Below are 16,557 nucleotides of genomic sequence, written 5' to 3' on the forward strand. Positions count from 1 at the left end.
AATCAGATACTAAGTATCCATAGAAACGCGGTCGCAGCACACGCGACTGTCAGCGAGAAGTGAAGGCGAAATGACCAACCAATCAACGACGCTTTTCGGAGTTGTTTTCCGGCCCGACTTTAAGTAGTACTGGCTCCTTGTTCTGCTCATCTTCCCAAGTCTCCTTCTTCCTACTCGTATGAAACCCCATGGAGCCGATCCACACGGTCCAAAGCCCAGTGGCTCGGCAAGACAATAGCCGCCACATGTTCCTGCGCGACTGGGGACCAGTTGCAGGGATGTCATGGAGTGCTCAGTAAGCCACGACCTGTATCCCTTTGCGGCTAATGTATGTGACAAACGCTGGCTTGTCCACTACAATTCGCTGACCTCAGCCAGGATCAAATGGCAGAAATGGGAGCCCAAGAGGACCTGGCTTGGCCGTGGCAATCAGGGCAATACTGAAGACAATGAAGAGTAGACGCCCTTCCCATCGCATGCAAACTTGTCCAGGCGAAAGAGTCAGGCATGGACTTCGAGGATAGCGGCCTGTCTCATTATCAAAACGAGAAGCTGTCAGCGGCGGCCTCGCCTACGGATGTGTCTTCGGGAGCGCAAACTCCAGTAGCAGTCCAAAGTCCGCCAGCTGGGGAGCATTCGCGCCGTCACCCTCATGTCAATCATGCCAGAGAGAGACTCCGCCACCTCATTCACCCTGACGGCAGGAAGATTCATATCGCCCATACGCCGGAAGAGCATGTCAAGCTGCAGAAAGAACTCAGTCAACAGCTGGGAGGCGACCAGTTCGACGTCGTGATCTCTGGTAGCCCAGAGCATTTGGCAATCGTACGTGAATTGCATGCCCACCATGCTGCTCGACGGGACACGCTTCGGGATACTCACGGAGACATCTTCCACGATTTCGAACAGGTCAGAAACGATCTCGACAACTTGTCGCAGGAACTGAGTCAGTTAACCCATCATGGTGTGGCCATGGACGCAAACTTCAGCAAGTTTGGCTACACGGCGCGGATACGAACCAAAGATGACCACAGCGGAACCTCTACTCCGATGGGTTCGTTGCCAGGCTCAACCCAAGATCTGCTTGACACACAACAGAGCCGTCTTACTGACGGACTCAAATTCTTTAAGCGCCCTGTGATTCGGCAATATTTCCACAAGGGCCTGTTGTGGCGGTCCAGTCGGAGCGGCGAGGTTGGCACGTTCGAGTTGTTCGCTGACCTGCTCTATGTCGGCATTATCGGCATCATTGGGGACAAGGCTGCTGAGGACCCGACCGGAAAGTCGTTCTTATTATATGCCATCAACTTCACCATGGCATTCAAGATCTGGAACGATCTTACACTTGTCGCGAATTGGTGAGGCAAAACAGAGAGACATTCTTGTACCTGTCGAATGCTGACCTGTCCAGGTTTGAGCGCGATGATATTGTCCAAAAGCTGTCGGTCATGCTCTACTTGATCCTGCTCTTCGCCTACACCACGAATATTTCCTACGCCTTCGAGGACAGACACCCCGGCGCAGACCATGACACGTACTATCCCATGATGTCCTTCTATCTCGCCGAGCGGTTCTACGGTGCCTTCTACTTCATCTGGCTTTCCTACGTGGTGCCTCTTATCCGCGGAACTCTCCTCTACACGTCGTCCATTATCCTCCTCGCCATCGTCTTTTGGCTCGCCAGCATCCACGCCAACTACCCCGGGCAGCTCGCATTTATCTGGGTCGCCATTCTCATCGATCTCTGGGGCCAAGGCTTGGGCATGTTTCTCTCCCGCGCCTCATTCAAAATGGCACATCACGACAAACCAGGTCGGCTCGAACGCTTCGTGCGGAAGAACTTTGAATTCTACCCGGCCATCAACATCGAACACCGCACGGAACGGACCAACGCCTTCGTGTCCCTTGTCTTTGGCTACTCTGTGCTCACAATCCTCTATCAATCGCGCGCCTCCGTCGGCCTCAACGCCTTTCTCGGCAAGGGCATCCTGGGGCTAATTCAAGCCTTCGCCTTCCAATGGCTGTACTTCGAGATAGACCACCACGGTGTGCACGTGCACGCCATCCGCCGGCACTGGCTGTCTAGCACCGTCTGGATCACCTGCCACCTGCCGTTCGTGCTCTCGTACGTGCTCGCCGCCGCCACGCTCTCCAAACTCGTCATTGCACACGACTGCGCCAACGCCAACGTCGAAGAACTAGGTGAATCATACCAGGTCAAATCCGTCGGCGAGCTCGACCAGGGTCTTCGCTGGTACTACTGCGCAGGCATAGCCTCTGCGCTCATGACCATGACCCTCCTTTCGTACTGCCACGTGCACAAACGGCTGCAGAACCCGCGGCTAAGCAAAGGCCCGCGCCTCGTCATCCGGACGACCATCGCGCTGGCGATCCTCCTCCTTCCCCTCGCAAAAGACAAGCTCTCGTCCCTCAGTCTGATCGGCATATCTACAGCGCTGGTCTCTCTCACCTTGGCCATGGACATCTTCGGCATGTCCAGCCAGGGCGACCGCTTCTGGACAGGTGGCTGGTGCGAGGACAGCAAAAGGTCCACGCACTACGAGGCGCGCATCCGATGCAGCAGGAGAAAGAAACGGGACATCATCAAGGCGTTGCACCGTGGCGAGACCGTACGACTTGATGAGCTGCTCCGGCGGCAGCGGACAAATTCAAGCGCCATGAGTAGTACCACGGAGTTAGGCTTCAGCGAGGACCATGTCACCAAGGACGAGGAGTGGCAGCACGCTGCTCTGTGAGGGGGCCTCAGGATGAATTGCGCTAGCATGCAAGTTGGAAGTGCAGAAGTAGTATGGAATGGCAATGCTAGCGATGGAGGGGTACACAAATAGGGAGGAATCATCAAAACTAGGGAGAGGATATATGTGCGTACTGGGCATGTCGACTGTCTAGGTCGGGCTGTTGTAAAGCTTTAGTACAGCAATGCAATAACAATCATACAATCCTTGTCATATATCATACATCATACATCATACATGATATATGGTGAACCGTATATTATGGAGATTAACTATTGGGTGCAAAATAGGAGACCGACATCGTTGCTCTACGTCTGCCTGCAATACATCTGACTGCTATGATGAGAACAACATAATATGCAGGGGATGGTGGGAACACGACATGGCATGAATATACCATAACTACTCCGTACAGAGTTGTGATACGCTGCGCACTGCTGCGTCAGGTCTAATTACTGTAGCCCGCACGCTACAGTATGACAGACCTAAGTAAATGTGCAAACTCGGCCAGCTACTCACCACGATACTGATACTGGATGGAGTACGCGACCAGCGGTATTGACTATGTACATAGTACGGCTGAGGTAGGTAGGTAGGTAGGTAGGTAGGTAGGTAGGTAGGTAGGTAGACAGAGGGTACCTTAGAGAGTATCTCAGAGTTAGTACTCCGTCTAGTACAACCAGGCCGCAGAAGTACAGCAGATCTCCGTATTCGCTTATTCTGCCCTGTCATCATATTCCGCCTTGTCCTCGTTATTGAGTAGATGGGTTTGCTTCGTATCACTTTGCATTGCATTGCATCAGATTACATTGCACCATATTACAGTGCATCAGACTTACATTGCATTAAATTACATTGCTACAGTACCCATGTTTCTCGCTATACCTAATAGCTAAACCACACCCACATGTGAAACTTCCCTCACTTCGTTCCCTCGACCATCGCGCCCTGCCTGTCCGCGTTGGTAAAGTCGAAATGCAAAGGCATCACGACCGGACCGTTCTCCTCGGGATACGGCAACGTCGCAGCAGCGGCACTTATCCTCCGGCCCGGTCTTCCAGCTGCACAGCTACCGCTACCACTACCGCTACGACTGGGCTCGTGTACCGAGCCAGCAGGCCGGAGGCGGACACGTGCAGGTGGTTCATTATAAGGTGGCTCTTCAGGATATGAAGAAGTGGAAGGTGGTGTCTGTAGAGATGGTGGTGGCGGCGGCGTGGATAACGGCATTGTGGTGTCAGTGTCCGAGTGTTGACTTTGAGCTAGCGAGAGGTAGGCAGGACTTCTGACCGTCGATGGAGGCAGCGCGACGCCGAGGTCCCTGTGCGTCAGAGCGAACGGTGCAGATGTGGATGTGGATGCGGATGCGGGTGCGGGTGTGGAATCGAGTTCTTCTACATTCGGCGGAGTATGTCCTTGCGAATGTGTTCTCGATGTACGCCTCTGATGTGTTGGGTGATGAGTCGAACGTCGGATAGGCGATGCGGGAAGTTCGACTGCATCGACTGCTGTAGATCCCATTGTTGCTGGATGTTTGTCGAGGCTCGGAGGCGGCGGCGTGATACGACAATGGTCCGCGGCTGGTAATTCTGCAAGGCTGGATATGTCGGCGTGTTGATGTTGGCGAATTGGTGGTTGAGCTGGAATAGCATTGGCGGCCATTTCATGGCATTCTGGGAGATTGAACTGGGCTGGGCTGGGTACATTTGGTGTCGACACGTAGCTCTCTTGGCTGGGATATGGCCAATTGGGCGAATTGGGCACACGAGCTGCTTGTTTAGGCACAAGGTCTGGTTTCTGAGCCTGCATCCTCGGCGGTAATGGAGGGGGCGACGGTCTCGTGCTTTGCGCTTCTGTTTGTCCATGGTAAGAACCAGGGCCTGGATGTTGAATATTCGAGAATGGCTGGATCGGATATTGAGGAGCCTGGTTGTACTCATGCGCGCTGTGACTCATGGCCGGCGGATCCATTTGAGATTGGCTTTGCCACCCGGTCTCTGATGAGCCTTGCCACGATGAAGAATGTCCATGATGTGACGGCCTTTGCGGAAGTGGTGGCGGCTGAGGGGCAGCAAATTGAGGCTGCTGGTGATACAGCTGCGGAGTTGACGGAGACAAACAAGCTTGTGGCGAGAGAGGCAACCCGACCGCTGACACGTTATTCGGTGAGCTGGTAGTGGTTGGTGGAAAACTGTGTTCCGGCTGTGGTGACAAAGGCGATACTGGTGTTGGAGGAACATTCCACGAACCGTAAGGCTGCGGTTGCGGTTGTGACTGTTGAGGTCCCACGTAGGGGTAGCCATATGATGAGTTGGCGGGATATGCCGGATGAGCTGAAAGCGGAGGGTTCTGATGACCGTATGTCTGGGTGAACTGACCAGAAAGACCTTGGCTTGGTTGAAAGCCTTGCGAATGCGCTGGCATTGCCGGGACCGAACTGCCATCCGGGTTCGCGGCAATGTTGTAGACATCTCTCATAAACTTCATCGATTTTCGCGCGAGGGATGGCATCTTGTGCGATATTGGTTATCAAGACAGTCAGCCCAGGTAATGTTGATTGCACGCTGATTGACAGGAGCCGTCGCTTGCGGACATGCCCAGCACGACAAGTCGATGTTTATTGCCCGAGGTCGTCGCCTTGGGGGAGAAAGGGGTTCGCGACACAAGCTCGTATTTTGGGAGCTAATTTTGGCGTCGCCTGCGTGCAACGGCGCGTTGATAGGCCTAACAGGCTTGCCAAGTCAGCCAGACCAGCCCGAAACCAGCCCAATTGTGAACAAGACATTTTAGCTTGAGCTAGTGGTCTTTTGGTCCGGGGCGAGAACCGAGGAACTTCTCAGAGACACTCGAGGCCAGGAAACTCCTGTTCATTATCGACGTGAGGCTGTGAAAAGGGTTCACGTCGAGGAAGGGTATCTATCAGTACCGGCGTTTTGTGGGTACTCCGGCAGCATCTCTGAAGGCGTATTTCATGACTGATGATCAGGGAACCGACTTCTGTCTTTCGAAGACTTCTCTCCGGTGGGCAGATAGCTTGGGGTACGCAGCGCCCGGTTTGTCGCGGAGATGCAATATTATCGCACGTATCTCAGCCGCATGCCCGTTGGCGCTTGGAAGTGGACAGATTATCGGTCGATCTTCATCGAGCAAGGCCAGCTCCATTCCTCGACCATCTGTATCTGGCAAGCACAAAGGTCAGTTGTTTCTGCGTGTCGAGTGGGTTGCTTCTTCGCCCTCTTGCCAGGGCTGTCGCTGATCGAAGCACGTTTCGAAATTGCCGCTATTGTGACGTTAGCATCATTACGACATGTCGCATACGGCGAGCTCGGAAGAGCAAAAGTATCGCTCAGACTGACCTGATAGTCGGTTGGAAGTGTGACGAAACATGCTTCCGTTGCTCTTATCACGGCCTCGCAAGCAGCCAAGATGGCCGCACCAGAGTCGGCTTGGAGACGATATGCTACCAGCAAGAGGAGAAGGCTGCCGTGAAGGAGTTGTATGCCGAAGAAATATGGCATAAAACTGATATCGGGGTCGCACTCCAAGATCCCTTTGACACATTCCGAGGCTGCCATGGTGTGTGACATGGAATCCTTGAAGCCCAATGACGAGGTCCAGAAATCTGCATCCTCGAAGAGATAGATAGGATCCCCTATGAATAGCTGTCAGCGTTGATCTACAGTACCAAACAACAGTGCATATGAACTTGGGGATTTGCATGCCCGACTTGAGCAACAGTACCAAGCCAGATCAGGGAGTAGGAAGACAGGTCACTCACATTTTGACCCGACAAGGATCCGTAGCACATTTACAATATGCGTCGCATAACCAGCTACCGTCATGGCGATATGAGTGGTTTCGGAATCATCTGCGTCCGTGGGGAGAGGTTGCCAGCCGTGGTCTTTGTCCGCAGCATTGTCCATGAACGGGCCGCCGGTCACATGGTCCAAGGTCACCTGGAACTGATCGAGTTCGTCGAGGATCTCACGTTCCTGTGAGCTCCACAAGGTGGCGCCCGAAAGCACAGGATGCAGGCGTGACCTATTAAGGTCCAGCAGAGTACCGCAATGGACCATAAGGGGCAAAAAGAATTCGAACAACCCCACTCCTGAACAAGTCTTTGGCGGCCCTCGCAATCGTCCTTTCCCGGATGGCAGCAGCATACAGCGAGGTCCGTCGGGGCTGGTGCCATGACTGTGAGGCTGGGCGCCAGATTGCCAGGTGACATCGTCCAGAGGTAGTAAGAGATCACGGCACTCGGCTTCTAGTAGAGCGAGGCTCCTGTTATAACAAAGAGCTAAATGACGGTCCATCAAGAACAGAAGCCACCAGGCGCGACGCCGTTCCTCGCGGTGGACTTCATTCAAGAAGTCGCCCTCGGAGTGCTGGCTCAAGGAACACTTGCAGTTGAGGCTGGCGAGTCCATGCGGTGCGTCGTGAGGCATCATCGGTGACTTGACCTCCTCATTCAACTTCAGGTCCCTGGCGAGATTGAAGGCGACGTTCCACCTAGCGGGTGTCAGATGATTGTGCCGGCCTCAAGGAAATGGGACTATCAAAATGCCGCTGAATGTCTTACCATCGAATGGATGCCGCCTTCTTTTCACTGCCAGAGATAACCGACGAAACATGAATCAGAGCCATGATATAATCCACACCCCAAGAGATCGGCAGTGCTGCGCCTTGCATTTCCAAAGCTCGACGCAAGTCGTCGTTGCTCCACCCTGAATCCGACCCAAAAGGTGGGGGGAGCCCCAGATCCTCCTGTCTTAACAGCGGTTCATACCGGGAAGGATTGAGCAGTCGATATGTGAGCAAGCTCAAATACTTGCATACTCGATCCTTCTCCTCGGGCCCGCTGAAGAGTGATAGACCTTTGTCACTAAAGGCCTAGCGAATTTCATCAATAGAGATCGTGTTAGTAGAGTGCTCTCTGATCATGCGGGCATGATCTCGATGTAACATAGGGAACTTACGGCCACGAATAGCATGCTGCCCAGGAGTGCCGGATGGGTTTGTCGAGGCTGATGAGGATCGAGAACGTCAATCTTGCGGAGGATGAAATTGTGAATGTGATGACACGTGGGGTGCATCCGGCTAAGGAAGGCGCTCGAGAAATATGTGTCCAGAAGGTCACAGGCGAGGCCGCTTCCGAACTCCTTGTCCAGGAAAGGCGAGAGATACTGAAGGACGGGGTACTTGCACTGCGCGAATGCCTGGCTACTGGGCGTGAGTGCCTCCCGAGAATCGGCGATGGATGGCAGTTTGTAGCTGTAAGGATCGAGGATGTGAAACGTCGGGGACACATAGGTCGACGGAATGACGGAAAAGTCTTTGCCATCATTGAACGATCCTACTGGGGCCTCGGGACTTGATGCCAGAGCAAGATGCAGCATTGCAGTCGAGTCCTTGGGTGAGGAGACCACGAGGGGAGTGTCTTCGTTGGGGTCGAGGCGTGCGCTTTCGGCATCGTCTTGGGGAGCAGTTTCCACCCTCTGGTCACCCTTCCTAGACAGTTGCGAAGGCGATGACGGCGGTGAAGTGGTCATGCCGAGACCTTCAGAGACAGATTCGGCCATAGAAGAGATGGCGGCGGAAAGTGAACCATGGGCGAATTTCTGGTCGTAAGAACATTCCTCGTTCAACTGCTCGCACCGGGAACAGGGTGTATTGCCGGTACAGCGAGTTTTGGACTGTCGGCAGCGATTGCAAGCGCGGAACTTCTCGTTGATGATGCGGTGAAAGGGTCGCTGGTCTGCGTGGTTCAGATGCGTCTTGAGATGGCGACTCAGGCTGTCGTTGCGCGAGAACGCACGACCACATTCTGGACACGGCGCAGAGGCCGGAGTCCGGCGTCGCATGGCCTTCTTTGAGCCCATCTTTCATACTGGGCTCGTCTGAGGAGGCGCCGAGTCATTGTTAGCAGCGGCATTGATATGCTGCATGGGCTGCGAGCGGAAAGAATGACTTACCGTATCCCTTGCAGCTGTCAAATGGTAGTTGCAAAGCGCAGAAGAATCAAGGCGCGTCACTGGATGGAGGAAATGCAGGGCGCAGCTGGCAGGTGCCTCTAGCCGAACAGGTCGCCTAGGCGTGTTGCGGATTAGGGCTTAGGGCTCAGGGATTAGGTCTGGGGGATTCTAGCCTTCTAGGTGCACCTCCGCGCCTGGGCGTCCTGAAGGGACCTAGCTCAGGCACCTCGCCCGCATGCCTAGCGAACCCCGCAAATCTCCTCGTATCCTCGTCCACTACGGAGTAAATACCCCGCGCTACAAAAATTGACGGGCTTCGTGGTCGGTTAGCCATGTGCTTGTCGATTCCTATGCCTACTGGGTAGAATCATATCCACAACTGCCAGAGATCTGTTGGTGGCGTTATCACACTTTGACTTCCTCCGCCTGGACCTCGTCCTCGGCCACCTCAATAGACCGCCATGGTTGATGGAGCCAGTCTCCAGATCCCGCTGGATGTCTTCACGGCGTAGTGCTTGTCCCTGACATTTTCAACCAGGCGATCAATCCAGCACTTGTTGCAGATGCCTCTCAGATGCACAAATGTCGGCGGCCGGTGCTGTCAATGTAGAAGAACATGATGGTGGTCAAGACGATGAACAAGGCGTAATGCAGGCCGGAGGCGATCAGGTTGATGTTTCTGGTGATCCCAGGCCCCCATAAAGTATAGACAACTGCCGAGCTGTGTCCGACCTGCTGGGTTTTAATGAGACCACCACGCTTTTCCTCTCGGCTCATTTCTACGAGATAGATAGGTAGCTGAGAGCTGGTGATGCCGACGGTTACTTCGTTGAGGATTCGGCCTGCACTCAGCGAGCCAGAATGCCGTTGGTTCCAGCCTGTATCAGGCGACGTTCGTCAGCGATCCGTCTAACGAAGGATGTCGAGATGGGGAACAGGTGCCAGCACGTACATGCACAGCAGTGCCAACATGCCACCCACTGTCGCGATGAACGCGATGAAGTAGGGATCATCCACGTATCGCCATTAGCATGCACCGGCGCCAATAGAGTAATGACGGAGCCAATGTCCAAGGGGCAGAGCCATCCCCCGACCAGAGAGACTCACAGACCTTGGGAAACATGGGAAGCGCCATGTTGAGATTGTGTTCGTCGAGTTGTTCACCAAGGAACAGGTCGACGATCTCGGAACGTCAACGACAAGATAAGCGGCCTAACAAATCAATCTTATACCTTTCATTATACCCCTTTCACCCTCGGGGTCGAAACACTTTGGGACAGTCTTACGCAGGGCGATCGTCAATAATGAGATAGTCAACGATGGGTAGCGGTATCCACGAATGCGAGCAGGACTGTCGCTCCCTCCCAGCCCTTCATGATCAGGAGAGAATGCATGTTGCGCCGTTTTCTCGAACAATACGAAGTACCTGACGGGCCGATCGATGCATGCAGCGGAGATTACATGACGGAACCCGGCAAGTGGCGCTTGGAAAGCCACGAGATATATGCTGAGTACCACCGTACTTCGTTTCGAGAAACAAGCTGAGTGCTTCGGTTCGAGTCTTTCTGCAGCACCAAATGCAGAGACCCAGAGAAGTGGTACCAGGTATCGATTTGTGCAGACAGAGGAAGATGCATTGGCGGCCTCAGCGTCTAGCCCGAAAGGGCATATTTGCGGTGGTTGACGCAGGATTCTGCGGTCGTGGGAGTGTCTTTGATACTCTGCGCGCGTGTTCAGACCGCCGGATTATCACCTTCAACATCAGAGCGAATCTGCTCACGGGGCGTTAACGACGCTGCAGACCCTGTATGGCTGCCATTCGTGTGCGGTGGTCATTTATGCGACATTGGCACGCATGTCCACCATTGCGCGACCTTGAACAGCCTCATCACTGTTATAGTTGACCTTACTCCGTACAGACCCCGAGATAGCCGTCGGACTGACAGCTTGGTCAAATCCGGTGACTCTAACCAGTACACCCATCCCCAGAAGGCAATACAGAACAAGCTCTGGAAGACCACACTTCGCAATGTAGGACCGGGCCTCTGCATCTGCATTCGTGGTGCGGACGTGGAAGATTCCATGCCTACCTAGCACAAAGCCCCGACGGGCATCTCACAGGCTCGAGGTACAAGCTTGGCCAGCATGGGTTCCAGGTTGCCCCGGGTGGTTTGCGCGTGGCATGCACCTGTACTCGTACTCAAGGGCAGCATGTAGGTGGTGCGAAGCCGGTTGTTCTCGGTTGAATGTCGGGCCGTGTGTCAGCATCCATGCTCCCTTTCGATTGCTGCTTCAAAGTCTCGTCCGCTGTTCGCACTTTGTATGACCATCACACCTTCCGGAATACTTCACTCTCTTAGTTTGAAATATTGTCAACACGCATGCCCCAGCCTGGCCATCTCATTACCCGAGCAGCTGGTGCAGACAGTATGCAGGTTGAGGAACGGTCCTCCAACAACGATTCCAAGAAGCACCTTACAGGCGACGATTCTTGCGGCTTTTGACCGCCGGACTCAGAACAATTGATGGTTACTTTGCACGGGACCAGGAATAGAGGGCGTCCAGCTTTGTGTGTCGAGCGCGCCTTCTCTCGGTTTCTTGCCACCCACCACCCCGGTAGACTCTTGATGCGCACTTCTTTATTCCCACACGCACGATTGCGAGGTCTCTGTCCCCAGATGTCTCGATCGCAACCGTTGCGGCTTACCTCGGATTCGATAGAGGCTGGACTTGATACTGCGGGCGCGAGACGACAGGCACTAAGAGCGTCATCTACGCATAGCGGCGTTGTCTCTGGTCGCTGGTGGTAATCAGTCAGCAATTCTAGATAAAAGGGATGACGAGCTGAATGACAGCAACAACTGGGGGAACAGGTAAGCCCATTGTCATCATTGAAGACCGCAGGCAAGGTTCATTGGCTGGGACACTCTGCCTGCGCGTCCTCCACGCATTTCTGCAAACATCATTAGGGCATCCTTTCCGCACCATGCGCCAGCGGGTTTGCTATAAGTTGGTCACGCTCGCATCTCTTGGATCGGGGTCTCGTAAAGTCAGCCGACAAGTCACCCGATTCGTTGACCAAGCTCCCTGATTGCTGATCCGGCTAATCTGACATCAGAAAGCTTTGATATTCAGAAGATCCAGCCATGTCTCAGAACGTGGACTTGAACAAGATATTGATGGAGCCGAAGCCGTACAGAGGCGCGGTTCAGACGCATTCCGTATCGATTCATGGCGACTCTGCTGAAACCGAGGTGAAGCCAAACCATTGAGTTCGTGTGCTAGACTGTGGATTGGCCTGCCCAGCCCAAAAGGCGGGGTATCCGGAAAGGGAAATGGTATACGAGGCGTGCTGGCTTGCATAGGATTTCAGCTTTCAGAAGTGTGAAGCAACCCAAGGCTTCACTGGGCGCCTTAGAAGTTGAAGCATAACATATATCTGACCCCAGTGCTCCGCCTTTGGGAGTGTTCAGATCACCCGACAAGACGTCTCTTTCGTCCGAGTAGATATCGCCGAAGCCTTTCTCATCATGGGATCCATGGGCCCAAACGTCGATTTCGACGCTCCTGCCGACACGGTCTTGAGCCCGTCGGTGCTGGCTCATGTCGTGCTGCGCACCCAGAAAGTCAAGGAGATGGTCGACTTCTACACCACGTACGTCACCCAGGTGCGTGGCGAGAATGCCGCGCGATGTCATTCAATGCTGATAGGAGCTTCAGCTTTCTAGGTGGCCATGTCGTGTACGGAAATGACTTTCTGTGTTTCATTACCTACGACGACGAACACCATCGAGTCGCGCTGATTGGGGTTCCTGACACCACGCCCAAGGTCCCCAACAGTGCAGGCTTGCACCACATTGCATTCACCTTCCCGGGACTGGCGGATCTCCTGCTAGCATATCGTCAGCGGAAAGCAAAGGGCATCTTGCCGGTCTGGTGTGTGAACCATGGGCCGACCAACTCGATCTACTACAAAGACCCCGAAGGGAACATGTTGGAGACGCAGGTGGACAACTTCGACAACCCCGAGGCTGCAACTGCTTTCATGGCAAGCGCAGAGTTTGCTGCGAATCCCATCGGGACGGACTTTGATCCCGAGGATTATATTACCCGGCTCAAGGGGGGCGAACCAGAGGACGATTTGAAACGCAGAGTCGAGATTGGACAGAGGGGACCACCGAATATCTGACGGATTTGTGGCCGCCAACGGTGCCAGTTCCGACGGCTTTGCAGAGTTCTTGCTTGTACAGTAGTGAATTTGCGGTTTGGGGATCTGACTGGGACTAAGGGCCATGTCTCCTTCGTTCCTCAAATCTTTCATGCGTTAGTGAGGTTGTCTTTGCTCTCATGGCTGTGGAGCGTAAGCATGGGTATAACGTCGGTAAGTATGCAAGGCGTGCAGTGAGCCGGAGGCCGGTATGTGCATATTCTAGGATTGATTTGTCGTAATCCCTCTCTGGTAACCGTCAATGTAATCTTACCGTTTATGGTCTCGTTCTGGCAGTTCAATGATGAGTTTCCCAGCCAATTTGATCACCAGTTAGGCGTGCCAGGTAGACAACGGTGTCGCCTATCACATCCCGGTGGCCTGAATGAGATAATGGCAAGTAACCATCACATGAGGCAACCAGCTCGTTGCGCATGTGTCATCCATCCTGGTGAGCCGTTCAAGTGTTGATGTGAGACGTTGGTGTATGGTGAGGCTGGGTGGAATCACGCATCGTCCGTAAAGATAACACCAAGGTCGAGTGGGCTGCTTCGCTCAAACAAAAGGTATGAGATCTCCAGCAAGATGAGAGCACGCTCTATCTTGGCCTGCTGCACGTGGTCACGGTCACGGTCACAAACCTTGGGTGTATAAATAAGAGGTCCTGAAGGGTTAACAAAGTGACAATCGATGATGCCTCGTGTCATGGGTATCAGAAAGTGTCGAGCAGACACTGGTGGCACTGTCAAGCAGGATGATGAAGACTCCTTGGACATCAGCGACACACGCATGTCTTGTACACGAATTGTGCGTCCATCTTCGCCGATGTTTGTGATGTCAGGAGTCAGATACCTAGGCAGCAGTCAGTCAGTACTTGGTGAATAGCCAGTGAATAGTCAGTCAGGCTCAAGTCAAGCTCAAGTCAAGCTCATCACCCGTCTGCTTCAGGTGCGGGGCCGTGCTAACCCCGCCGACTCCCGCCACGCCATCACGCCGGTCCGAGGAACGTGTAATATGTATTTTACGTACGGGGAAGATTTGCCAGACGTTGTCGGCCAAAGGGACGGTAGTGCAGTGAGCGAGCCTATGACATGTCATGACAGCGACGGTTCATATGCAGAGATCGCATCGTTCCAAGCCGATGGCACCGCGGCGGTTCTCTAGCTTCGAGACAGGCACATCGTAACGACTCGAGATCGACATCAAGGATCTATACATCATTGTATCACGGCACACGGGTGTTAGGTAGAGACTGGCAAGCACCCCTGCAAGACATATCGATCAGCAGGATTCATACACAGTTGCCGAGTATTCTGTACACATTCACATTCACGTTCACGTGCCGGGAACGTCTAGGGTATCTGTCGACAGTGTAACGTATCGTGGTGTCTCCCAATTATTTGCACATCCCAACACTTGAAACAACTAATCTAGCCAGCCGGCAAGCAGCCAGCAGTCAGCCGCACCACCATTTGTCCCAGTGAATTCAACATGCCAGCTGCCAAGGAAGATCATGTCCCCACGAGTGATGCAGGGTCAGACTTTCGCGTCGCAATCGTGGGCGGAGGCATAGGCGGACTCTCGGTCGCATTGAGCATCGGGACGTACTGTCCTGGTCTGACAGCAAGAAACGTCACCGTCTACGAGCAAGCGCCTGCATACACTGAGATTGGAGCTGGCATCAGTATCGGCATCTCTGCTGGCAGGGTGCTGAAGAAGCTGGGCGTGTGGGAAGCCGTGGATGCCATCTCCGGGTACCGCACCAATGTGCACCGGAGTAACCGACGATGGGACACGGATGAATTGATCGTGGATGCCCCGGCCTTTAACACGGGAGGGTCGCAGGAGGAGGTGCGGCAGCTGTGGCTTCATCGCGCCGAGTTCCTTGACGTGCTGTACAGTGAGGTGAAAAGGAGAAACTGTGCAACGCTGGAGACGAATAAAAGGGTGGTTCGCCTGGAGGTATGTCGTTGCGATGACACTTTGCGGACGTGAACCCGCATCTCACGCTTGGCAGGACCATGGCTCTACGGTCACGCTCCATTTCGCTGATGGCACCACCGCCTCGGCTGATCTTGTCATTGGCTGCGACGGCATTCACAGCGCCGTGCGGTCTCAGTTCGTCGTCGACCAGCCCGTCTATTCGGGCCGCATTGCTTTCCGGGGAATCATTCCCATGTCTGCCATGGCGGACGATTGGCCTTACTCATCCTGGACGCTCTCCTGGCTGGCCCCGGGCAAGCACTTCCTTGCATTCGGCATGTCGCAGAACAGACTGATGAACGTGGTCGCGTTCGTGGCCAAGCCGGAAAGCGAGCTCCAAGGACTGAAGGAGAGTTGGAGGAGCGAGGCGCCCCGGAAGGCCATCGAGAAGGAATACGCAGGATGGTGTCCGACCGTGCAGCGCATTATCCAAGCAATGCCCGAGACCATCAGCCAGTGGAAGATCAATGATCGAGAAGTCCTGTCCCAGTGGGTTTACATGGATGGGAAGGTGGTTCTGAGCGGAGACGCCGCACATGCGATGCTGCCGATGCAGGGTTTGTGTCCTTCATACAAGATACTTGCCAATGCGCATGGCTAATGATTTGTCTCAGGCTCTGGAGCCGGCTTGTCAATCGAAGACGCCAATGTCCTTGGTTTTGCCGTGCGTGACTATCTCAGCAATCCGGGTGCTGGCTTGGACAAATACATGTTGAAGTACCAAACCGCACGGGTACATCGAGCCCAGAAGGCCCAGGTCACGTCGCGGCAAGCTGCTGCCGTGTACGATATGCATGGGCCGGACTTTGAGGGAAAGACATTCGAGGAGTGTCTGCCGGTGGTCCGCGACAAGGTCGAGTCACGGATGGCATGGCTGTGGAAATCAGACCTTGAGGCGGACTGGGCGGCGGCGGGAGAAGTGTGATCGTAATGAATCGAGCTATTGTGTCTCGTTCATAGGTTTTTGTTGTAGATTGTATAAATGCTCCTCAGTCAAGTCTCTGTACTCCGTACTTCTCGGCCGCGCGCTGTGCACGTGCATTGTCGCGACGCGACGCGTTCCTTAGTCATCACTGGCCCCGGCATTACATTGCGCCTGAGGCACTGGTGACGAGAGCTACTCGGTACCCCTGCTACACCAGTGCCTACCCCGACTCCGTACCCCGTACTCGTTCACTCTGACATGCTCGTGGGTGATGAGCACTTAGTGGCCGCGGTGGTACAGGTGGACTCGGCCGAGCTCAGCGCAAGCGGCCGACATGTCCCGCCCTTTCCCCGGCTCACACTCCCCGGAACGCTCCAATGCATATCACTTTGGCATTTGCCGCGTGCCGTGAGCCGACTTCGCTCAAGCAGCGACTGAATGAGCGTCCCAAGCAATGCACAAGCAATCGCGAACCACGCCCGCAACTACGCAAGGCATCCGTGCCCCCCTGCCCCGTGCCCCGTGCCTATGCCGTGACTCCGTGACCTACGGTACTCGTGGGTACTGCATCCAGCTGGCAGTGGAGGAGAACAGCGCCCGGCCGCTTTTGGCAATACTGAAATCCTTATTTATGTATCGAGGCGGGGAACTTCCGACGACGCAATGCTTAAGATGCACGACGGAAGCTTGGTACTTTACTTTCTCACCTTAGCA

The 16,557-nt window shown here is 54.3% G+C and overlaps 5 protein-coding genes across 5 annotated transcripts; 3 read left to right on the forward strand and 2 right to left on the reverse strand.

The window, feature by feature from the left end:
* Positions 1 to 507: 507 nt before the first annotated feature.
* Positions 508 to 2,756, forward strand: G647_02776 (uncharacterized protein; the record flags this gene model as incomplete). Its single annotated transcript, XM_008727122.1, has 2 exons — positions 508 to 1,358; positions 1,412 to 2,756. The coding sequence occupies 2 exons, from the start codon at positions 508 to 510 to the stop codon at positions 2,754 to 2,756; spliced, it is 2,196 nt and encodes a 731-aa protein (XP_008725344.1).
* A 921-nt stretch (positions 2,757 to 3,677) lies between these two features.
* On the reverse strand, positions 3,678 to 5,267 carry G647_02777 (uncharacterized protein; the record flags this gene model as incomplete). The annotated part of the gene is made up of 1 exon (XM_008727123.1): positions 3,678 to 5,267. One exon carries the CDS (start codon positions 5,265 to 5,267, stop codon positions 3,678 to 3,680), a length of 1,590 nt encoding a protein of 529 aa, XP_008725345.1.
* Positions 5,268 to 5,895: 628 nt separating this feature from the next.
* G647_02778 (uncharacterized protein) lies at positions 5,896 to 8,635 on the reverse strand (the record flags this gene model as incomplete). Its single annotated transcript, XM_008727124.1, has 5 exons — positions 5,896 to 6,036; positions 6,113 to 6,408; positions 6,535 to 7,265; positions 7,336 to 7,646; positions 7,733 to 8,635. 5 exons carry the CDS (start codon positions 8,633 to 8,635, stop codon positions 5,896 to 5,898), a joined length of 2,382 nt encoding a protein of 793 aa, XP_008725346.1.
* Positions 8,636 to 12,258: 3,623 nt separating this feature from the next.
* G647_02779 (uncharacterized protein) lies at positions 12,259 to 12,917 on the forward strand (the record flags this gene model as incomplete). Its single annotated transcript, XM_008727125.1, has 2 exons — positions 12,259 to 12,383; positions 12,449 to 12,917. 2 exons carry the CDS (start codon positions 12,259 to 12,261, stop codon positions 12,915 to 12,917), a joined length of 594 nt encoding a protein of 197 aa, XP_008725347.1.
* A 1,509-nt stretch (positions 12,918 to 14,426) lies between these two features.
* Positions 14,427 to 15,843, forward strand: G647_02780 (uncharacterized protein; the record flags this gene model as incomplete). The annotated part of the gene is made up of 3 exons (XM_008727126.1): positions 14,427 to 14,897; positions 14,953 to 15,475; positions 15,533 to 15,843. The coding sequence occupies 3 exons, from the start codon at positions 14,427 to 14,429 to the stop codon at positions 15,841 to 15,843; spliced, it is 1,305 nt and encodes a 434-aa protein (XP_008725348.1).
* Positions 15,844 to 16,557: the final 714 nt, after the last annotated feature.

Source organism: Cladophialophora carrionii (genome assembly GCF_000365165.1).
Source record: "Cladophialophora carrionii CBS 160.54 unplaced genomic scaffold supercont1.2, whole genome shotgun sequence".
NCBI lineage: Eukaryota > Fungi > Ascomycota > Eurotiomycetes > Chaetothyriales > Herpotrichiellaceae > Cladophialophora > Cladophialophora carrionii.